Source organism: Diadema antillarum, unplaced genomic scaffold (assembly GCF_040938485.1).
Source record: "Diadema antillarum isolate AM-2024a unplaced genomic scaffold, OU_Dant_1.0 seq00000830_RagTag, whole genome shotgun sequence".
Taxonomy (NCBI): domain Eukaryota; kingdom Metazoa; phylum Echinodermata; class Echinoidea; order Diadematoida; family Diadematidae; genus Diadema; species Diadema antillarum.
In genome coordinates this window covers 1,014,426-1,040,109 of record NW_027271706.1, presented here as the reverse complement: position 1 = coordinate 1,040,109, position 25,684 = coordinate 1,014,426, and the positions used below count along the sequence as shown (strand labels likewise).

The 25,684-nt window shown below is 39.8% G+C and overlaps 1 protein-coding gene across 1 annotated transcript in view; it reads left to right on the top strand.

Annotated features, from left to right (window-relative positions):
• The window catches only part of LOC139740060 (nuclear distribution protein nudE-like 1-A), a 295,093-nt gene extending 269,731 nt beyond the window's left edge, over positions 1-25,362 (top strand). The window contains exon 9 of the mRNA XM_071650654.1: positions 21,348-25,362. Within this exon, the coding sequence (XP_071506755.1) occupies positions 21,348-21,426 (79 nt within the window). The 3' untranslated portion in view covers positions 21,427-25,362. The remainder of the gene's footprint in view (positions 1-21,347) is intronic.
• The last annotated feature ends 322 nt before the right edge of the window (positions 25,363-25,684 follow it).

Sequence of the window (25,684 nt, the reverse complement as noted above, 5' to 3'; positions counted from 1 at the left end):
CGCCTTTTATCATCACTTTTTGGGATATCTCAGCCATTCGAAAACCAATTTTCATAAAATAAACGTTGAATCCTTCTTAAAATTACATGCTCTTTCGTATTTCATGAGAGGTTTCTCATTATCTCACTTAGGAATGTTCAAAACATGAATCCCCACCTCAACCAGTACTGTACAATCCCTTTAAGTTTTTACGACGTGTTTCGATTATGGCTCATAACTTTCGATGTATATGTCCGTTTGTGACCAAACTTGAATGGTAGATGTCCCTTGGGAAGTTGAAGGTCACCACAAGGTCAAAGGTCACAGACAGGGGTCAACAAACTTTTAGTGCCCAATGTTAAGTTTTTACGGCACGTTTTGATTATGGCTCAAAACTTTTGATCCATAAGTCTGTTTGTGACTAAACTTGGCTGGTAAATGTCCCTTGGGGAGTTGAAAGTCACCACAATGTCAAGCTCAGAAGTGGGGTCAATGAACTTCCGGGAGCTAGGAAAAACATTAATTTCTTCAACGCGAATGGGCGAGACACATTTTGGCTCTTGCCTTGTGTTGAAGATTTCTTTGCTTTCCATCATGTGACCAGCACAGTCACAGCAAGCTTGCAGTAGTGAACGATGACTCTAGTGACCGCAAAGCAGTAAAACTTAGAAACTTTCAACTCCTTTAAAGGGGCATTCTGGACGATTTTCATAATTTCACATCATGTAGTACATAAATCGACAGTTCCATGTATAGATTCGTGGAATTTATTGTGATCCTTGAGCAGAGAAACCAATAAATTAAAAATCTTAAACAAATTACACTGAACAGTGTTGATGACATCAGAGCCTCATATATTTCAGAAATGTAGCAGTGTAATTCCATTACAATACCACTTGCTCAACAAGTTCACCTGTGAAAAATCCATACATGCCTTCTTCTTTTGTTCTGCTTCCTCGAGTCCCAACTTATACATTCTTATGGTGAGGCTGCCATGTCACCATCCTTGTTCATTGCAATTTGTTATAGATTTTGAAAACATTCTCATTCCTCATCCCAATCACTATAAATTCTGAAACTCTGTACTCAGTTTAGCTAATTTATAGTTGTTCAAATGTAAAAGTCTGAAAATCATCCGGAGGTCCCCTTTAAGCTACATTATAGCCAAGAAAAAAAGGGGTAACAACAGAAAAGCGGATAAATAACTCCAATGAATCGTATAGGAACTGCGAATCGCGTGAGACAACCGGAAGCGAACAATTTAGGGCTTCGAGGAATCCCACAGTGCATCTGTGACAGAGCTCTTCAGCATGCACTGCGCATTGGCGATACCGAGAATTCCAGTGTGTCCCCTCTGTAGTTACTACTTAGTCCCATAAATGCATTTCTACGTTTGCAAATTTCAGATGACTGTTGTAATGGCCTTTGACAAGCTGTACAGTTCAATCGGTATTAAAAGTTTTTCTATCACTTTCCGTAGACCTTCTTTGGTCCCTGCAATTGGCTTCCACTTCATGAGAAACCCCACATTTTAGCCCTCAAACCCTCCTACACGGTGTACATCATACTTCTTTCAGGCTACTGTAAAAGTAGATATTTTCGTGCGACTAATTTTTCGCGCTTGGCCTGGTAAGAAGAGTTTTGCGTATTTTTCATTCCATGGAATCAAGACGTCAACTACTGGAACATATGGCAAGCAAAAATATTCACATGCTTTTATTTTCGCGCTAGATTCTGGTTGCATGAAATGCGTGAAAATTTCAACACCCAAAAGATTTCCACTTTTGCAGTATCAGTAGTACCTCCAGTGTTGTTATGCATATACTGTATTTGTGGGTAAACTCGGCCCATATATGACCCTTTTACAGGGGGCCGAGTTTACCCGTTAGGCCCAGTTTACCCACAAATATGGTATGTGTGGTAGTTGTAATTGCCATGGAGTAGCTGCAACTTACCATGAGTCCCAAACGGTATTCAAATGCTTGTTATTGCCTTTAGTACTCAAATTGGCTCTTTGGCTTTCTTATTATGGAAAGAAAACAAAAGCAACCCCATCCTGGTAGGCAGTCAGGGGCATCTCCTCTAATGGTTGTCATGCAAATACAAGCGGCAGTCGTATCTGCCATTGAGTGGCCACAACCTTCCATGACATTTTGATAGGCCTTTGGATTTATCTTTTGGTTTTCATATTTTCAAAAAGGATATTTAAAACCCAAGTCCCCAGACCCACCTACTTCAATCCAAGCTGGGTCTGGTAGGCATTCAGTGGCACTACCTCCATTACTAAATGTCCCCCATTTCCATCTCCACTGACTCGGAAGAAGTTTCTCCTTTCTCCTGTGAGTTGAGGGCTGGTACAAGGAGTCTCTTCTCCTACTGCAGCCACCCTGGATCCAGCAGCTTGGGGGCAGAGTTGGTTTTCCCATCCTGAATCCAGGAATTCATGGCTGGACTGTTTTAAGCTTTTTGTTAAACCTCCTATTCATTGACTTTTTACCAGGCCAATTTTGTTTTATATCAAGACAAGAAGTTATACTGAATACAAATTTTTGAATACTGTTTTTTAGTCTAACATTTTAAAAAAAATTGTTCCAGAAATGTTGCAAAATGTGTAAATTGTCCACTCACTCATGGCCTTACAATTCACCTAGAATTCAGCTACTCACTGTATGACTTCACTTTGTGCACAAAGCATAAATTCCGCTGGCGTAGACACACCAGCCATTGCATGAGTTTGCATGCATTTTCAGTCACGGTGGATGAAGTTGTACAAGCAGTCTGTTAATTTGCTATTGATGCAAAATGGTCCAAGACAATCTCGACCTGAGTTTTGAAGTCGAGTAGGATGAAGACAGGAGTGATCTTGAAACCAGGAGTGATGACAGCGGCAAAGATGATCGAGATTTTGGGGAGTTTAGGGGACGCGGACGACGGTGTGCAAGCAACGGAAGCAGGTGGTGGTGCCGCAGCCCAGCCGTATCAGCATTAACCTCTTCCCTGGCAGGCCAGGGGATTGAGGCTGACAAGATTGGTCAGCTTGAGTTGATGCACTGGACAAACTGGTGCTTACGTACTTTTGTATCCATCTAGATATCCCAAGTGCGGCACAATACAATTGCACCAAAATCACAGGATATACTTAATAGGTTATTTCCAATTTAATTACATGGATTTGAACAAAATCGGTTGTGGAAAAGCGCCGCTCAAAACAAACGCGACATCATGGTGTACACTGCCTGCACAATCTAGAACTTAAATTAGCTGTCTAATATTTTGCGAACAAGGACTTACTGCGGGAGCTAAAAATCAATGTGCAACGATTGTAACAAGCTTAAAGAAGTCAATTATTGAGAAATGTTTGTATGTGTATGTTTGCTTGTCTGTCTGTTTGTAGCTTGTGCAATCTAGGAACTGCGTTTCTCATCTGACTTTGTTCAATTTACTATAAATCATTTGAACATCAATGTTTTGTTTTTGTTTTTTTTTGTGTGTTTTTTTTTTCTCGGTTATTTGACAGATTCCTTGCGTAATAGGCCTATTAATAGACAGCTAACTTAAGTTTCATATTGTGCATGCAACGCAAGTATGCCGCAACCGCTCGTGAAGAACAAGTTGTTTTAACCCTATCCGTGTCACAGGCCAATTTAATCGGTCCAAAGCCTGCCATGTAAATGCTCCGGCGAATTTAATCGGCCCTATTTTGATTGACAGATTACTTCAAAGGCTATGACACTACCACTCTATAAACTCATTTGTGATTGGCTAACATTGTAAGGAAACGATATCCATTGTGAAAAAAGCTTCCCCACCTTCAACCAATCAAGAAAGCCTTCTCAAAGTCCAAGAAATTGTGGTGGCCCCGCCCATGCTTATTTGCATTCAGACTGCAATGTATCATGCACTGTTTTGCCATAGGTTTCTTGTGTGGAGAACATACACGAATCTGTATATGTGGGACTGTAATAGAGATCGCCATGTGCGATGAAAAGATCGTACACATGGGTCAATTTTCACCTATTTTATCTATGTCAAAATAGTAAAATATGAAGTGAAAACATTCAGGATAGGGATTTCAACATCTTTGAATTCTGTGAAGGGGTATAGGGTAGTTCCAGTAATATTGGCCTCATAAATGATCTGTAGAATAGATGAACACTGCACATTCAGTGCAGCAGTTGTAACTGTTTACTCAGCACTAACAACAGTGCAATGGGTCTCTAGTTAGCCGGGGCCAGTGGGGCAAGTGTAAACAAAGATCATACACTGATCTTTGGTGTAAGGAGCAATAGGGTTACAGTAACCTCCTGCTGGCCGCCTGAAGCTGTAAGTCTTGATGTTGGGGTATGTTTGACTGTTTATTTTTATTACATAGCGTCGGGTGCCCGTGCATTGGCCGCTAACGCAATACAATTTGTATTGCGTTAGCGGCCAATGCACGGGCACCCGACGATAGGAAACCATCACTATGCGAAACTTCAGTTCAATGCAGGTTTATCATAAAGAAAATGACTGCTGTGATAGTTATTTCTGTTTCAATGAGGAGAGTGCAGAAAGTCGTAGACTAGCATATGATCAACTGGAATGGACACTCCGAAGTCTGAATATTTTCAATAACAATGTTTATCCTTAGATTATCTTATCATTACGCAATGTCATAGGACAAGATTAATCTAAATTTAAAATAAAAAGCACAATTCAATTTGTATTTTCAGCTTGACAAAATACAAACACCCTTTATCTACTTTCAGGCCAACATCATTCACAAAATCAGAAATTACTCAAAATGTGTGAAATCTAGGTTGTAATTGCCACAGACTTTTGTTCATAAAATGAAAAGTACTGATGCTATTGATGAACAAATCATATCATCTGAAAGCTGAATAACTTCTCTACAACATCTATGAGACCTTTTTGTGATGCATGTTGTGTGAAAAAATGAGGTGGTAACATGTAGAAGTAAGTGTGCAATGATAATTATGTGACATAAGAGGGCGTCCTACTCAAAATTTAAGGGCGCCCTCACTCAGATTATTATGTAATATGAAAGTTTAGACCATAAGCTTTTAAATGTTCATAACATGACACATTAATGTCAATAATAATAATCAGAAATGGTCATCAACAATCACATGTCTGCGCACTACAAAATGTCTGAGCAGTCTGGCTATGGTGTATGTGACAGATATAGGGTTAAGGGAAAATTAAGTGACAACATGAAACTAACGTGAATATTGATGCTCCCCAATTTACGTGAGTGATTTAAAATAAGCAACTAAGTATATCCTGTGATTTTGGTGAAATTCTTGTTTCTGGAATTTGAGATAGCTACATGGATAGTGTCTGCCATGTATTGTTGGCAATTCCTATTCAGATTCCCCAAGCTGTATATACACAGCGATTTCCACAGACTATCTGTAGACTACTGACCGTCCAGTGACTGATACTGTTGTCATATAGTGTTTACATGTTACCTGTACTGTACTAGTAGGCTATTATGGTTGAAATACAAAATTAATTGTCATCTTTAATAGTAAATAGACAGATGGTATCAGTCTCTTCTCATTGGGCTTCTTATCTAATGATGGTAGATGTTAACATTGTCAGTCCAGAGTAGAGACAAATCTTTGCTCATATCACTTTATTGCTATGCTTAACTAGGGCTACTTATCAGCACCGATCCATAAAAGTTTTTACTCAAAATGCATGTAATCTTTGACAGAACAATGAGTATGGTGAAACACATATCATATGTTTGCCAGTCAGCATACTACCAACTCCGCCGGATTGCTGAGATCAGACACTGTCTTACCCGAGGTGCTGCAAAAAGTATCATTCATGCTCTGATATCATCTAGACTTGATTTCTGCAACTGTCTCCTTGCTAGCCTGCCATCATCATCAATCAAATGCCTCCAGGCTGTACAGAATGCTGCTGCACACCTTCTTACCGGCACCAAGAAGTTTGACTATATCTCTCCAATACTTCGTGAGCTTCATTGGCTGCCTGTGCAACGCAGAGTGCAGTATAAGATCTTACTGCTTACTTATAAGGCTCTCCATAACTTGTCTCCTGGCTACATGTCTGTACTTATCAGTGTATGTCAGCGACGACCAGGACTACGTTGTACAGGACTGACTCTCCATGTTCCCAATACCCGCCTAAAAATGTATGGGGATAGAGCCTTCTCTTCTGTTGCACCACGTCTGTGGATCTCTCTACCAGTCCAGCTTCAGAATTGCAACAACCTCAATACCTTCAAGTCTGAACTGAAGACTTATCTTTTCCAGCAACTTTGTGAATGATGTGTGACACTTTGTGGGAGCTGGGCGCCTTTGAATGTTTCTACAGATAAATGGCGCTATATAAATGCTGTTTCATCATCATCATCACAGAGCTACCAAGTCTCACGCATTCTGCGTGAGACTCAAGCATTTAGGGTCCGTCTCACGATCTCACGCATAGCACCCATTTTTCTCACGCATTGGGTGAAGTATGCAACTTGGGCCTATTAATAATGAGCATAGCTCAAAGGATTAAAGTGATAGTTGCAATTGAAGGTATATTTCCCTTTTGTCTTTCAAAATAGGTAAAAAAATAGTCAATGTATGCACCTAAAAATTGAAAAAGCTCCCACACCCTCGCTCGTGCGCACATGAGCGCACTGAGACGTTGAGTCAGGCTAATCCAAAGAGGTTCTAAGAACCTCTTTGGACTAATCTCACTCATAAAAAATTTTGAACTTGGCATCCCTGTCATCATCATCATCATCATCATGAAAAGGGCATTTCAGCCTCATTGAATCAGCTCCAGTGTAACATTTAAGCCTAATCCATTTGTTATTGATGTCTACATAGTGATATACACCATGATTTAAAAACCATACATCGTAAAGAGAAACAAACCTTGCATCTACACATCAAACAACGCCTTCCAATGAAGTTCCCCCATGCCCGTTGGTACGACGTGAACCTCTCTGTCCCCAACTGGCATCATCCCCGGCTTAGCGTGCACACTGTACACCCCCCGTGGTGTTGCCGCAACCGAATACCAAACACCTTGCCCCTTCTTGCATTTTGTCCTCGTATCTGGTTTTGAGAAATCCATCATTGCAATCAGGAGATACAGTAGGTGGCAATAATTTACAAATTTTGATATTGTTCGGGATCACTTCAGCAAAGTACTCCATTACTTCTGCAAAATATTCGATTGCAGCTGAGCTGATGCCATATAATGATACACTGGCTGAGCTTTGGATGCTTGGCCGCGCTGGTATGGCGTACTCGTACCTACATCACACAAAAAGAGAGCCCAAATCATAACTGTGTATCGCTCTGAAAAGCAACAAAATATACATAGCTTTTTAATTGCGTCTGATTATTTCAGGGATAGCCTTCGGGTATCAAAACTTATATATTGACATTGCTCATGCTCTTAGCTTTCTATTGATATATAATTTGCCATATATATCTAATTTCAACAAGTAGTTGGTATGCGCCAGCAGCACTTGGGGCCCCTCCCGCTCCCAATTCAGCAGCCCACTCCACACCATCCGTTGCCATGCTCCCCCACATTGTTCTTATCCCTGCCACTGGGGTTGTGAGCGCCGGCCCCATCCTCCCAGCTTCCTCTCCTTCACTTGCCCTGGCAAGAGATGGATCGGACCCGTGTGGTCCTCCCTTCTCCGCCCGAACAGGGGGACTAAGGTTGAGGTCGAGCTACCCTGCGCATGCCTTAGTCCAGGGGTCCCCCCACCAGCTTGCGCGAACCTTCACAATAAATCCAGACGCAGTGCTGGCATGCATTCATCGTGATTGCCTCTCTGCTACTCCTTGGCAGCTACTCCAGCAGCCCACGAAGGATGCTCAAGTGTGGCAGGCTGCCCTCCTCTTGGCCCAGGCTCTTTAGTACTTTACAACTTAGACACCTGCCCGCCCCCCCCCCCCCCACCTAGACATTCAAGGCCCAGTCTCAGGTGGAGCTTTGCGCATATGCCTCCCCCGTTGAGGAGAGCTTAGCAACTTATCTCATTGCTGCTGTACAGGAGGCAGTGATGTTACTACACCGTTACTTGTGCAGCACCTACGCTGTTGGCGACGCACTACCGAGGGAGGTGTCCACTACTGGAACTGCATGCCCCCCCCCCCCCTTTAATTTGGAAAATGCCTCAGTAGAAATGCCAACTGGTAGTAGTAGTATGTAATTAGTTGTTTGATTGTTGGAGGAATTATTTGAAATATTCTTATTTCTCATCTGTGTTTCATGCACCTCTTGTTTGCATGAAAGGTATAAATACCGTTTTTCTTCCACGCACACAAAATTAGAAATCACACCCACCTGTTAGTCCTTACAGTACTGTGATGTTTTTATCTAGTCTGGCATCCCAGGCTCAGGCATCTGTCTTCCAGCAGAATTTCCTACCAAGCAGGGAAGGGAGGTCCTTCTTTCAGCAATTTTTGGGCTCCTATAATACCCTGCAATTGTACTCTGTCAGCTGACCCTTGACCTCTTAGTCTGGCATCATGTAATTTCCACTTTGCACTTATCCTCTCACTTTCCGGATGAGTGATTTGTGATTGCAGACTTGTTGCCCAGGGGTAACTAACGGTACCTCTTTCTGCAGTGATTGCCCCTCTTATCAGTGTACTTGTGGATCTTTTATTCATCCTCAGGTGGAACCTTTTCATGTCCCCTGGTGCACTACCTTTCATGTTTCTGCACTGAAGGCATCAACCTCCTTGTGTGGGTAGGAGATGCTCCAGTCAGTGTTACTTTTACCTGTCGGGTCTGGTCCATGTTGCAGCTAAATTCATGCTCTCGTTCTGCTTATCCCAGTTTTACTGCTGGAAAAAAGCAGGCACTCGCCTTGTCCCCAGCTCCTCCTCCTTGGTCAAAAATCAGGCAGCCTCTATGATAAAATGGTGCTTCTGATCAATTCCTCCAGAGGTCTTCCTTCTGGGTATGGTGCCTTTGCTAGCCTTGAAGTGGTACTTCAGTTAAACCAGCTCTCTTTGGGCTTTTTTGTTTCATAGGACCATCATAGACCAAATCCAACAGGCTACCCTTTGGCTCCCCCAAGTTCCTTCTTTTCATATGATTCTAAAGATGTGGTAGCGCATCAAGCCTCTTTCAAATTTGTGGCCCTCTGTGCTTCACATCCCCACAACTAAGCTCTTTAAACCTACTACCTGTTGAAATATCTAAGTATGGCAAATTGTGTATCAATAGAAAGCTGAGAGCATGAACAATGTCAACATATAAGTTTTTATACCCATAGGCTATCTGTGGCATAATGTGATGCAATTAAAAGGCTATATTGTGAGTGCAAGGCAGTTACAATTAAATGTTTATTCCGTTTATTTCGGCTCTCTTTTGTATGACATAGGTCTGTGGATGAGGTAGTACCGGCAGCCAAAAACTATTGCCATCTACTGTATCTAATGATTGGAATGATAGATTTGTCAAAACCAGAAACATCTGGACAAAATGCAAGAAGGGGCGGAGGTGTTTGGTATTCGGTTGTGGCAACACCACTGGAGGGGGGGGGGGGGGTATACAGTAGGCGTGCTAAGCCCGGGATGATGCCGGTTGGGGACAGAGAGGTTCACGCTGTACCAACAGGCATAGGTGAAGTTCACTGGAATGCATCATAAGTTTGATGTCATAGATGCAAGGCTTCTTTCTCTTTACAATGTATGGTTTTTTAAACATTGTGTATTTCCTTACGTAGATGTAACGTTGTCAGCCCCAAGGAGAGAGATCTTCCCATATCACTTTGCTATGCAAAACTAATCAGCACCAATCTGTATAATTTTCAGCTGAAAATGCCCATAAAAGGGCATTTTAGCCTCACTGAATCAGCTCCTGAGGAACATCAAAACCTAGCCTATTCCTCTTTCATGTTTGGCTTACCAATTTTATGAATTAATTAAAAAAAAATCATGCTTTGTTTTTTGTTTTTTGCCCTGGTCTCGCAGAGGCTCTGCTTTCCAAAACACAGCTCCATTGAAATCAATTTCTGTGCGCCCTACATTACACAGACTATGTAGCAGCACTATTCAAATTAACTGCATGCTGTGTGTGCACACAGCAGCAGTTGATTTGAACCACGCTGTGTTTTAGAAGGCAGCTGCGAGACCTCCTGAAGGATCACAACCTTGTCGTGGTCGGGTTGGCTTGCGTGTCTCAGTGACCCCTAGAGCTATGCCAGCCGGAGATTATTCTCCTGGTAGGGCCACCCAAGCCAGACAGGTCAAGAAGACCAGATGACTTGTGGTCCCTGGCCCTCCAGGTTGGGGGTTGGGCACAGGGTTAACAACCCTGTCGTGTAAAAAGAAATCTGTTACGGAAACAGCAACAAAAGTCAAAACAAAAACCAGGCGCAATTTGCCTCCTGGTGTACCAAATGGTACCTGGATGATTGACGGTGGTCAAAGCCAAAAGGAAGCTACGGACAGGAATGTGGAGGTCATGAATGCCAAATGTAGAACATGAGTAGGATTCTGGAATGTAAGAACCATGTATGAAACAGGGAAATTAAATCAAGTCACTGCAGAAATGCGAAGATACAGTATACAAATTCTAGGTATAAGTGAAAGCAGGTGGACAGGGTCAGGAAGTCTACAAACCAACACAGGTGAGACCCTCCTTTACTCGGGGAGGGATGATGGACATCACTCAGAGGGAGTCACCATCATTCTGGAAAAAGGAGTTAAGGGATGTCTTCTTGAGTGGAAGCCTGTGAATAGCAAGATGATGGGGAAAACAAATTAACACAACTATCATCCAGTGTTATGCCCCGACTAACAACATTGTTGAGGAAACCAAAGATGCCTTTTATGAGCAACTGCAACATGAGCTTGATAGTGCTCCTGGACATGATATGAAGATTGTGATGGGGGACCTGAATGCCAAGGTTGGAAACAACAACTCAGGCTATTACAGGGCTATGGGGATGTATGGATGTGGGGTGATGAATGAAAATTGAGAATGCCTTGTGGAATTCTGCTCTCTCAACAACCTAGTTATTGGGGGGACACTCTTCCAGCACAAAGACATTCACAAGCTGACATGGTACTCACCAAATGGCAGGTATAGAAAACAGATTGATCACATCATGTTTAATGGTATGTGGAGACGATTGCTTCAAGATGTTAGAGTCATGAGAGGGGCGGATGCTGCTAGGAACAACCATCTAGTGTTAGCAGTGTTTCAAGTCAAGCCTCGGAAAACATGAGTTAACAAAGTAAAGCAACCAAGATATGACATTGATAAACTTAAGGACCCCAGAATGAGAGGCACATTTGTGTTAGAGCTTAGGAACACATTTCAGGTCCTAGCATATCTTGAAGAAACACAGGAGGAACAAGATAAGACCAACAAAGAGTGGGAAAGGGTCAAGACAGCCTACCAGAAGGCAAGTGAAACATGTCTTGGAACTCCAAAGAGGGAGAGAAAGGAGTGGATGACTGAAAGCACATGGCAAACTATAGAGAAGCGTAGAGAAGTGAAAAGACAATGCATGGCTGCAAAATCAGACAGGTTAAAAGAAAGATCTAGAATGAGATATAAGGAAGTAAACAGACTAGTTAAAAGAAAGCCAAGAGCTGATAAACGAGCCTTTATTGACAATTTAGCTAGTCAGGCAGAAGAGGTTGCAAAGGCTGGTGAACAAGGGAGAGTATACAAGTTGACCAGAGTGATTAGCGGCAAGTATAGTAAATCCTCGGAATTACTGATAGAGGACAAGGATGGAAAGCTTCTTACTACTGAAGCAGAGTAGGATGCCAGATGGGCTGAACACTTTGAAGAAGTCCTTAACTCTTTATGTGCCACGTTCGCACGTCCGACTCAGTCGACAGCGTGCCAACTTCGCATACTCCGCTCAAACGCACAAACCCGCCCAAACAGATCGATAAATCGCCAAATGCCACAGTACAATGATAGCGTTTCTCGTGATTCCGTTCCTCTCGTCTATAGCTTGCATTTTATGAGGTGATTGACTAACAAGCAGTGTTTCATTGCTGGATTTGCATGCAAATTCCAAGTATCTGTCACTGATTTGTGTGCAAAAGTCATGCATTTACGGTAATGTAACTATATTAGGTGTTTGAAAGAAAAGTAGTCATAGATTTCTCACAAAATTTACATCAATGCAAAGCTTGGCATTTTCTCTACAACTTTGCTCACTTCACCTACAATTTAACATAAATCTATAAAGGTTATATAGATTTGAAAAACAATGTTCTCTCAATGCATGACTACTTTGGTGTCTCAAAATGATGTGGCACATGCGGGGTTTCCACCATGGCACATAAAGAGTTAACAGGCCAACTCCATTTACTGAAGCTGATATACAAGAAGCAGTTTGTGATCTAGATATCGACATAAATCCACCAACTCGGGCTGAGATCATTTAGGCAATCAAGTCGTTGAAGAATGGAAAGGCACCAGGATTAGATAACCTCAATGCTGAGTCAATTAAAGCAGACCCAGAATTGGCCACTGACGTACTGCATCCACTCTTCACTGACATATGGGAAGGAAAGAAAGTCCCGGATGATTGGTCACAAGGGATCATCATCAAACTCCTTAAGAGAGGTTCATTACGGAAGTGTAGCAACTGGCGGGGAATTACACTTTTGTCTGTTTTGAGTATAAAATTCTAGCAAAAGTCATCATTCAGAGGCTGACAAGGGCTGTTGATGAGCAACTGAGGCCAGAGCAAGCAGGTTTCCGATGAGGAAGAGGGTGCGTTGACCAGATTTTTGTCTTGCGCAACATAATTGAACATTGCACAGAATGGCAAAGGCAGCTGTACATTAACTTTGTTGACTTTGAAAAAGCTTTTGACAGTTTGCACCGAGACAGCTTATGGAAAATTCTACGAAATTACGGCATTCCTCAACAAGTAGTGGCTATTATCAAGAGCTTTTATAACAATTTCACTTGCAAGGTTGGAAATAGCGACTTCAGCTTCGAGATGAAGACTGGGATGAGACAAGGGTGCGTTACGTATGTCTGCACTACTCTTCAACCTGGCCATTGATTGGATAATGAGGCAGACAACTGCATATCAGAAAGAGGTATTAGGTGGACACTCTTTCAACACTTGAGGACCTAGACTTTGCAGACGATTTGGCTCTAGTGTCTTATACTCACCAGCACATGCAGGAGATTTATTAAGATTTATCACATATTTTGGCCAAATACAATATCAAATGAAGAGCTTTATGACAAATGCCAGTTGGAATGCATGGACACGATCATCCAAAGAAGGTGCTGGAGATGGATTGGTCATGTGCTCAGGAAAGAACAGGAGAACATTACCAAGACAGCACTCTACTGGACTCCAGAAGGGCGGAGGAAGAGGGGGAGACCCCAAAAAACACATGGAGAAGAACTGTGGAGAGAGAGATTAGGGACCTGAACCACACCTGGGGGACACTACAGCGCCTGGCCATTGACAGAGCCAAATGGCGGACTTTTGTTGCTGCCCTACGTGCCTGTGGCATAACGGACAGTAAGTAAGTAAGCAAGTGAGACCTGTGCAAAAAAAACAAACATGAATTTTTTGGGAATAAAACAAAATCTGCAAGCCAAACATCAATTAGGAATAGATTAGGATGAGAAATTCCACTAGATCTGATTCAGTGAGGCTGAAATGTGTTAAGGGCATTTTAGCTGAAATTGTTATGGATTGGTGCTGATTAGTTTTGCATAGCAAAGTGATACTCGGGACTGACCCTTCCTACCATTTCCTGCCCAACAAAAAGAGACACATAGGCCTAGATTGGTTTATTTTTGACAATAAATTTTGTATTTCTTAGTACAGAACAGGTACCATGTACACGCTAAATTGAAGATTTGTAAGATTGTAAGATTTTGTTGACTCTATCGACCCCCTCTCGGGTATGAGAGTACAAACATATTTACAATATATGAATACAAAAATATAAGTGATAATGTACATGTACATGTGAAAATAACAGATATAAATAAACATGTTTACAAAACAAGGCATAAAGGACGTTTAACTACTCTACCACTACGTGTACACACATTCACATCTACTTTACTTTCTACAAAACTACTGTCTTTCTTCTTTGGTTTTGAAGAAAACTGAAACATAATCATTCTGACAAATTTGGCTAGTTTTTTTCAAATGGCAAGCATTAGCTGAATTGAATAGTTTGGCCATATGTAATGCACTTGGTCTACTGGCCATCAAGCTACTTGGTAAATACAATAGCCTCTCTCTTTATAGAAAAAGGGACAAACAAAAATATAGTGAAATTCATCCCCTATATAGGTGCAGATGAACATAAAGTACAATGCAATTCATCTGTCAGACTTGCATCAAACCTGCCCTTACTAACAGGTAATCCATTAGATCGACATCTGAATTTACATCATGTAATATAATCTTTCTTTACACAAGACCTGTAAATACTTCTCAAACATCAAATTATCCTTAAACATTCTATAATTTGTACAAATTCTATTTGACCATGTGGCTGTTCTCCACACTTGACTAAACAAATCAAAAAGTCTAACTTTTGAAGTGTGTGAAATCCATGCAGCACTAAATCCACCCCCTTGTGCTAACCACACATTCCCTAGCCCTGCATAATCAAAAATATTTGCGATAAATAATAACCATTGTGATTTGAAATTTGAAAATTGTACATGAGTGTTTGGTTTCTTTTCCCTTAACTAATCTCAACCAGAATCCAATCATTTGACATTTAATATGGTCAAAATTACTCCACGTCCAGTTTCACCATAAACCATACAATCAGGAGTACATTTGTTCACAAGCAAACTTTTCTTAAGAATTTCCTATGGAAAACTTCAATTTGGTCTATGCACTCATAACCCCAGACTTCACAACTGTACAGTAAAACAGGTAAAACAAGATGATCAAATAGATGGCACTGTGTGTCCACAGAGAGCTGTAACTTTTTAGCCTTGACCAACATGCTATAAAGTGCTTTTCTAGCATGTGTAACTTGTTTAGAAAGTGCCTTTTTAAAACTACCATTATAATTAAATTTAACTCCAAGGTACACAAAGTCATCTACAACCTCAAGTGGATCACCAGCATAAACAAATTCGGGAATTCTTCTAACCTTCCCACGGGAGAAAATAACAATTTTAGTCGTGCTAGCATTAACAGTCAAGCGCCATGTCTGACAATAACTATCCACAGCATCAAGAGCTTTTTGCAACTCCTCCGGAGTTTCTGCTAAAATTATTGTATCATCTGCGTAAAGCAAACAAGACAAATTTAAAGCTCTTTTGACATCAGAATCCAGGTGGTCAGAAATCTCACTTTCCAAATATTTCAGTCCACCATATGATTTTCTAATGTATTCTTGAAAATCATTCAGATTAATGGCAAATAAAAGTAGGGAAAGGTTTTCACCCTGTCGTACACCAGTGTTACAAGTAAAAACTCTGACATCTCCCCCCTGACCGCCACACATGGCTTTGCACTTTCATAAATGTTCTTAATGACAGTAAACAGTTTACCCCTAAGTCCCATCTTCAACATTTTGTACCATAAAGATGATCTATCAATTAGATCAATGCTTTCTTGTAATCAATAAATGCACAGTATAAGCATTTTATATTTTGCAGATAAACATCAATTAGAGTCTTCAAAACAATAATATTATCAATTGTAGAATAATTAGAACGAAAGCCAGCCTGTTCTTCACCTAACATATTAGCAGCTTCGAAAAACTTTACAAATGCCAACATCTTGTGCAACATTGACGAACATATCGCATAATTGTGAGTAACAAAAATCAATACTATCTTGATTTGCATTCCCATCTAAACATTCCACATTTTCACACATTGGCTCAGCCGAGTCCTTGATTTTCTGTTTAAATTTTGCAGCGCTGTCACTGTCCCACTGGAATATCAAATAACGTTGACTTTCATTAGGCTGTGAATCTAAATCGGCATTGTTTACTGCAGTGTTCTGAGAATTGTGAGAAACAGTGTCAACATCAGCAGATTTAGAATTTTGCGATTGCAAGGTCACACTGACAGGGCAATGAACATCTGACAAACATTTATCAAATACATCAATACTGAAATGTGTAATGCTAGAAAATAACTGGCGAGATACAATAACATAGTCAATAGTGCTACAACCACCATTTTTGTTGAAGCATGTGTATTTTCCGACAGACTGATCTTCCCCTATCCTTCCATTAACAATTCTGAGATCAAAACTTTGGCACACATCAATAACAGACTTTCCATTATTATTTACATGGACATCAGCATTATAACGAGAAGTTAGAATATCTAGGCCATCAGTAGTTACTTGCATATCAGAAACATCATTACAAAAGCCTAATCCAGTCTGATCTGTCAACACATCCTCTACATCTAAAAAATCATCAAGCAAACCCGTCCTGACATTAAAATCACCCAACAAACAAAAGGGTGCATCGTATCTACTTTTGATATCAATAATATCCTGCACCAGGTTGTCAAAAACTTCATTAGAATGGTGAATTGATCCCTCACTCTGCACGAAATACACGTATGTGAAAGGATCCAAAAGTCGCTGACGGCTGAGCCGAGAAAATCAAGTTTGAAGTCAGATTATCAAAATCGGTCAAAACCAATCGAATTTCTGTTGTTGTCATTATGTTGTCATCTAATGTTTTGTCTATCATCTGCCAAAATTTGAAACTAAATGACAAAGGAAAGGCAAGAAATTAGCGTTTTTCTGGGCCATGATTTTCCGACTTTCAATGGAACAGAAATGTGTCCGAAGATTTGGATTTCGTGCTGCAGATAGACTCCGCCCCTAACAACGACGGAGTGATCCTATTGGTCAGTGCGTTGCATCGTGGTTACTGATCGCTCGTGCGTAGACCGCTGGTGCTAAGCTTGAATGAACATCACAGATGTTGCTGTGAGCAGATCTTCTGTTGTCAAGAGGTGAAAACTGTCTTACCTCCCATTGATCATGATTGCGTTGGAAAGAAAACTTTGAAAGTGGTTTTCTCGAAACTCTTATTTCCTAGACCACTCAACATGGCATCATAAAATCATCAATATCTCAGCAACTGTGTACTTTTATAAGTCATGTTGTATACACACATATGAAATTAAAGCAGAAGAGTAAAGGGATAATGTCATGTTATTTTCAGAAAATCGACCTCCCTCGACATAAGGATCCTTTTGTTTTAGCAGGTCACATATCATCACTCACTTGACAGTCAGTAGTATAGAGATAGTGTGTGCAAATCTGTGTGTATGTATAGCGTGCTAGATCTACAGCTTGGGGGATGTAAATAGGAATTGCAAACAATGCATTGCAAGAACTATCCATGTAGATATCTCGAATTCCAGAAACCCGAATTTCACCAAAATCACAGGATATACTTTGTTGCTTATTTTTAAATCACTCCATAAATCTGAAGAGAATCAGTCGTTGGGGAGCGTCGACATTCATGTGAGTTTCATGTAATCGCTCAATTTTCCCTCAAAAGAACTTGATCTTCGCGAGCAATTGCGCCATTATGTTGCATGCACAATGTGAAACTGAAGTTAGCTGTCTATAGGCCTATTATGCAAGGAATCGGTCAAATAACCGAGAGCAAATAAATTGATGTTCAAATGATTTTATGGCAAGTTGAATGAAGTCGGATGAGAAATGCAGTTCCTAGATCATACAAGACTACAAACAGACACACACACACACACACATTTCTCAATTACCAAGTTGTTTTAGCTTGAACTACAATCATTGCACATTGATTTTTAGCTCCCGCTCACATAATAGATCGCTAACTTTATTTCTGGATTGTGCAGGCAGCGTATGCTGCGATCTGTCGTGAAGATCGAGTTTGTTTTAAGCAGCGCTTTCACACAACCGATATCTTTCAAATTCATGTGAGTGATTGGAAATAAGCTATTAAAGGCATAATTTACCATTTGCAGATGAAACATAAAGCCATCATTAGTGCTTTAAAATAGTTCTAAAATGTGAGTTAGGGATAGAAACAACCACTGTAAAATTTGAATACGTATAATCGATGTTAAGTATTGTTAAATACACAAAATGTGAACAATAGTTATAATTAAGATGTTTCTAGACTAAACCGTCTACAGTTATGATTTATTGAGAAAAATACTGATATCTCCTTATAGTTTAGGTTTTATTGCAAAAATTTTATGTGGTAGGATGTTTTGTGATACAACTGACCTACACATATGCATAAAATGTGATATCTTGAACATTTTAAAAATCACTACTCCCAGTGGTAAACAGGACCTTTAAGTACAAATATCCTGTGATTTTGATGTAATTTTGTTCTGCAGCATTTGAGATATCTACAACGTGTACATGCATACAAAAGTACATAAACACGTATTTGTCCAGTGCATCCACTCAAGCTGACCCATCTCGTCGGTCTCAACCGACGAGATTGGTCTATTGATAATATTATTGATGCGCTTATTAAAAAGGAGCACATAATTGGAGTCTTTATGGATCTTAGTAAAGCATTCGACACTATTGATCATGACATTTTACTTGAAAAATTCCATAATTATGGCGTGAGAGGGATTACTTTGTCGTGGTTTAGAAGTTATCTAAGTCATCGAAAACAATATGTTGCATTTAAATCCAGTCACTCATCATATTTGAACGTGTCATGTGGTGTCCCTCAGGGATCTATCCTCGGGCCCCTACTTTTTTTGATTTATATTAATGATATTATTAATTCCTCTCCTCGTTTAAACTTCATCTTATTTTCAGACGACACCAACGTTTTTTTATTCCCACAAGGATATTGTAACACTGGTTGATACATTAAATATGGAATTAAGTAACATTTCGAAATGGTTTAGAAGTAATAAGCTTTCATTGAATATTGATAAAACATGTTTTATACATTTTCATATGCTTCAATCCCAACCCACCCTTCCTCAAAGTATTTCTATTGATGATATAAACATTGCTGAGAAACATTCAACCAAGTTCCTAGGAGTGACCCTAGATAGCAATCTAACTTGGAATACTCATGTCCAGAATATCATAACAGCAATATCTAAAGCAACTGGTGTTTTAAGGAAAATAAAGTACTTAATTAATGATCAAACTTTAATGATGTTATACAACACCTTATTTCTACCATATGTAATGTACTGTAATATTGTATGGGGCAACTGTAGCAAAACCAAATTGAACACAATTTTCCTTCTTCAGAAAAAGGCTCTTCGTATATGCACACATTCAAATTTTTTGGCTCACGCTGATCCCATGTTTTATCGCCTAAAAACTCTAAAGGCCCATGATATACATTTATACCTAACTGCCATATTTATGTATAAACACATTCGAAATTTATTACCATTTTTCCATAATGCCCTAGCAACCAATGACCATATTCACCCATACCCTACCCGTCGTTCCCATGATTTTCATTTAAGTAATCCAAAGCTTTTACTTGCTCAAAAGTCGATTAGACATCACGGTCCAGATACATGGAACACTCTTCCTGAGGAGTTGAAACAGTGTGCCTCCTTGTTTTCATTCAAAGCAAACTTAAAGAAGCATATTTTACTACAGTAAACTTCAAATACAAATTAAGCACGAATAATTTATATGGCTCATGTTGGTCTCCTGATAGCAACATCGTATGTCATGTCGTTCCCTCTTCCAGCAAACCAATTTTATTATTCTAAATTCTAGCCTATCTGCCCCTTTGCACTTTCAAGCACTTGCACGCACATTCACCACCATCACACATCAGAGTTTATTTTCCCCTGCTATCTTCGCAGCAGAATTTGTATTGTTACGAATTTAATACATCCCTACCTTTTCCTCGGGGCAGCCATCTTTTCAAGCAATGCTTACAATGGCGGCCCTCTGCATTTTCGCTTCTTAAATATAATATTGTTATTGTAATCCCAGCTGCATAGACATGCATACTGTAATATCATATCTAATTTCCTTTTATATCGTTGTTTATGCAAGTCAAACGACTCTGTTTCAAATATACTTCGTATGTTTCCCATGTTCATGATTATGTAATTAATGTATATATTGATTTGCAGTAAATAAAGTATCTATCAAACAAACCCCGCCTTGCCTGCCAGGGAGCAGGTTAATGCTGATACGGCCGGGCTACGGCACCACCACCTATTTCTATCTGCCCCTTGCACACTGTCTTCCGCATCCACTATAACTCCCAAAAAACTCGCATCATCTTTGTTGCTGTCATCACTCCTGGTTCAAGATCACTCTCTTCTTCATCATTGACTTCAAAGAAACCCTCGTCAAGATCGTCTTCAGCCATTTTGCGCCAATAACAAAGTATCAGATTGCTTGCACAAGTTTATTCACCATGACTGGAAATGCATGCAAGTTCATATGCAACAGCTGGCGTGTTTACGCCAGTGGAATGTGTCCTACACAGAGTGACATCATCAAGTGAGTCGCTGAATTCTAGACAAATTCTGAGGCCGTGAGTGAGGGATAATGGACACATTTTGCAACCTTTCTAGAACAATTTTTTTTGACTGAAAAACAGAAAAATTTGTGTTCAGTGTAACTTCTTGTCTTGATTTACAGCAAAATTGGACTGTTAAAAAGTCAATGAATGGGAGGTTTAAGCTCATTTTATGAAGTTTCAGGCCACCACCCTGTTTCCATTACAACCCGTAGTGGTCTTTTTCTGTTCTGCAATGTGAAGCCATACTTGTCAGGCAAGCGTTTATTATTAGGCAGATTAGGAAGATCAGTAATGATCATCTTATCTGTTAGTGATAAATTCTTACCTGTGAGGACCCTTCCCCCTTCCCCTTTAGCTTCAACTTCAGTAGGTATCTGCAAAAGGAAGAGCAAGCATGACTGCTGTCAGGCAGCTTTATAGGGCAGTAGTGGATGGGGTCTGGGTTGATGTAGGACATGTCACTTGGGCCCTTCCTTTGCTTTCTCCTTTATTTTGTGAGATTGAGGGCAGCATTGAAGGATGATGCAGTATGAAGGCACAGGTAAGAGTTTATCACTTGCAGATAAGATGATCATTACTGATCTTCCTAATCATATATAATTTTACTTCTTGACATCAAAGAAAATGGAATAAAGAATTAAAGAAAGTATTTCATTTTGCAGGTAAGGTGATATCCACCATTATTCGGTATTCAAAACATTTTTAATTTTCATGGATGTCAGACATACTGTACTTGTTTTTCCATATAAAGCATTGAATCAAATGTTATCTTTCTCTCTTTTTATGTCTATCTTCTGCTCTCTGTCCTTCACTCTCTCCCTCTCTTTCTTCTACTTTGTCTCTGTCTCTGCTTCTGTGTCTTTCTCTTTCATGAACCAGGCAAACAAAGAGGACTCCAAGGTCAGGGACTGCTCCAACATCTGCGAATTTGCAAGGCGTTGTCAAGATAACAGTATGAGCAACATAGCAAGGCAGAAGGCTACATCATCAGATAAAGTTTACACTGGCTTTCACGTGTGGTCATACATCCTGAAGAAAGGAAAGTCCCGTAAGATTTGCCCATTCCTCCTACATAGGTGCCCGTGCATTTGCTTTCCAGACATGAACCATGCATCAGACTGTTAACCTACCTGCATGGGTCTGATGCCTCTTCTTTCTATAAACCTGGATGGAATGCTTTCAATGCCTTATAACCATCCAGCTCATACAGGGATTTTTATTTCTGACAGGAAGTCAGTGGTAAACCAGTAGTGGTTTGCAGACAGACATGCATATATCTCACTGTGAATACCAAAACAACCTTTAGACTGTAAAGTTTCTACCCTTGAGCCTTCTTTGTGAAGATGCAGCTTGAAGAGAAATAGCAAATGTGGCTGGTATATTGAAGTGGTAGTATCATTGTACTCCCTGGTGTAGGAGCAAAAACAGCACTGTCTTGTGCCTGTCACTGAAGATTTTGCAAGATTTGTCAAAGAATTGATGCATTATAGATTCTTTAAAAGGGGACCATTCCAGCAGGGAGGTAGTTACATAGATGGAGTGGCAACTCTTCATAATTCATGGAAACACATTTTGGGATTCAAAGCATTACAATGGGATATCTAATATTCCTTTACTTTGGAGCCTTGTTCGACACCGCTGTGGATTCAAGGCAAATTTTAGAGACGAAAAATGCATTTCACATTTCATTGAATTACAAGCAATATTTCACCGTAAAATTTCAATGAAATGCTCAAATTGGTTTAGAACAGCTTAGGAAAGACTTCAAAGTTGTAAACATGTGGTTCTAGTTTCCTCTTAATGCAAAAATCAAAATAAAGTGATAATTAGGTCGTCTGAAAAACGTAATACAGCTGTAGTTACCCATGATGTGCACATTTCCGCATGTTAGTTTTCTATATTTTGATCTGGGATATTGTGATCTTTCAAATAAAGTACTCTTCTAAAGCATGTTCCAGTGTGCTTTTAAACTTTTTTGCTGTTAATATAGCCAATTTTAGATTGCATTTTGATTCACTGCTTCAGTTTATGGCATACCTATTCATTGTTGCCACTGCATCGAAAGAGAGTAAACTGCAGAAGGGGAAATCTCTTGATGTGAGAGCACTAGTCCTAATTACTGATGCTCTCTTTTCTCAAAGCACATGGGTACCACCTGTAATGTTGCTCATAACTTATTGGCTGTGCCGCGCATGACTTCAAGGAGAGCAATAGCTGTTTCTCCTTCTCAAACACCTCCCTGTTTCCAGGTTGTCAGCAGAGATTTGGCTTCAAGTAGTTTTATTCTCTGTCCTGTGAAAAAAAAAACAGCAACAGCTTGTGTTTCCACCTGTGTTGGTGGTAGATTACCTTCTCCAATCCTTTATCATACTTTTACAATGCACATGTATGTTGTAAAACAGGTGTGGCATGTCAGTGTGCTATGTAAACTAGCAAAGATTGGCTGACCAGTTGCTGACCTTATTTTCCAAATGGTATCATTAGCTTACTAGTGTGTTGGAATCTTTGTTGTCGACTATAGAAATGCCTCCAGCATTCTTGCCTGCAAAAATGTTTTCTGTGATGTTGAATACAGTCAACTCCGCTCAAGTCAACAACACATATGTCGAATAATCACCTATTAAGGTTGATGAAACTAAAAGGCCCCAATATACACTCGTTGCCCTATGTGTGTATTCCTCTGTTTACGCAGCAGTCAATTATCGCCTGAGTCGACGTGTTTTTCCTACTCCTGTCAAGATTTACTTGTGCGGAGTTGACTGTACCTCCTTGTGATGACACTCGCTCAAGCAAGTTGCTGTTTTAGGTATGCTACTATGTAATGTATCATATTATTTTTTATGGAAAGTATGTAGGGATATGATATGGGAGATTATGATGCTTTGTGGAAGGAGATTTATAGAATTGATTGTCTTTCTTGTTTGTAGAAATGTAGAATGATTTGAAGAGTCTGTTTATTCAGTGCAGAAAGAACTATGTAAACTGGAGTGTAGTAATTTTCTGCACAATGGCATGTAGAGGGGAGAGGGCATATGTCACTGTGGAGCAACATGGAATAATTTCTGTCATACATCAATAAATCATCTGCTTCATATGTGTCATTGATACTTACAATTGCATAAGTAAGTGTCCCTTTGTCTTGGGCTAATTGCATCAATGACTCTGAAAGTGATACCAGATGTATTTACAGGAACAGAGCATTTGAAAGAATTGAATAAGCCTACATTGTAGTAATGACTTCCTGTCATAAATCTTATAAAAAAACATACAAAAACAGCATTGATACATAGCAGTAGTTTAGGAGCTACATGTATGAATAAACGCAAGAATGGCACAATAATTGTCCTGTCTGCATTGAACACAGTAATCATTTTTAGAAGAAAAAAAAAATGCGAAGTAACATGCATGCTGGCCTGGCTTCCAAATGATGGTGAAACGAGTGGAAAAATGTACTCTGTCTGGTTGATTTGTCCTTTGGAGGGAACTTAAGCTGTCAACCCTTAGTTTCTTACTTACAAGCGTTTATTGCTTCTTTGGCAGCCATGTTAAATCAATCATTAATCAATGATTCATAGCTGCAATTGCACATACAAAATAGCAGGATAACAATCACAATCCATATCTCAAGATTTTTTTTGCAAGCATTCACTGAGACAGAAATATTAGGATAATGATTGTAATCCAAATTTAAAGATTATTTGCAAGTGTTCACATGGACAGAAATATCCCACTACTTGTCACACACAGTGTGCTTCACTACATGCCTTTCTCTTGTCCTATGTTCTTGCTTTTCATAGTGGTGTGGTGCGCACGTTGTTATGATGTACACTTTGAATGATGGGGTATAAAATCTCGAGATTATTTGGTCCGGTGTTCACACAGTAAGCACAAGATTTCTTGGGATGTGCATTGCAATTGTGATGGCGATAATTGGTGGAGTTTTTGTATACACAAGGGCAAAAGTCCTCACGATTTTGATAGCAATGCAAATCTCGAGATTTGCATCCCGCTAATTCACACATATGTGGGAATCCCGCTAATATGTACTCAGTAAAAGAAAATGATGTAGGGCCATGTGCCTTGTAGTTGATTTCCCTTAAGACCTCCCCCAGGAAGGGTTACTCGGTGGATGGCTATATAGTGAGCATTATGTACAGTTCATACAAATTGGGTAGGTGTACCTAGATACTTTCTTCGTTCCTATGCTGTTTACTTTATTATAGGGTAAAAAACTAAGTCCAGTATATCTAGTATTCATCTTGGCAAATGAAATGTGTTAAAGTTAGGACCCATCTTTTTTGCTCATTTTTCCACTAATATCTTATGAGTTATGAGTTTTGTACTTCTGTCTTTTTTTTTTTTCTTGCAGTAGAGCAAGTTGTACTGTCCCTCTCCTAACTCATGGTTCTCGGAAGTCAAACAGCATGAACGTAACGGTTACTTCATTCAATGTCTTGGAAAAAGGGGCACCAATAAGCTATAAGAATAATGCACAAATCAATGAAGAGTGTCATGAATATCCTGGTATCACCAACCTGCCTCTTGCTGGTGTGATATTAACAGCAAAGTATTACTGTGTTTTTGTTTTTGTATGGAACTAGATTCTGATTACATAAAGTTGCCATTTTTTCATTCAGATAATATTTATGAATATTTTCTGTATGCTTTCACTTTCATTTCATGTACTTTGGAAGTTTACAATGAATTATTGCCATGGAAATAAAAGAAAGGATGATGTGATAAGCCAGAGGGTCAGGTGAGCTATTGCAATCATTCATTGTCCAGCATGCATCCTGTGTTGTGCATAAACTTTGTACATTTTCAGCTTCCTTCTTGAAAGCCTCTTGAGTCTTCAGGGGGTTTTAGTATCCTTAGGGTGAAAAGATCTTAGTTTTTTTGTTCTAATGAGCACTATCCCCACCCCCACCCCCCCCCCAAAAAAAAAATAAAAATGCACACACACTTAATCTATGAAAATATTCTTCTCTCAAACCTGAAGTAATAGAGTTTACTTAGTGATATGAGTAAATTCATTTTTGGCTGTACTTTAAGTTTGTGCATGGTGAATCCAGGGACCAAGAAGGAGTCCAGTTTTCACATTTTTCTCTTCTTGAAAACGCATGGTCAAATTTTCACCAAACTTAGCAGGTATTTTTTGCTAGGATGATACAAATACGCATGTACTACAAGTGGGCACCATGCCCCCCCCTCCTCGG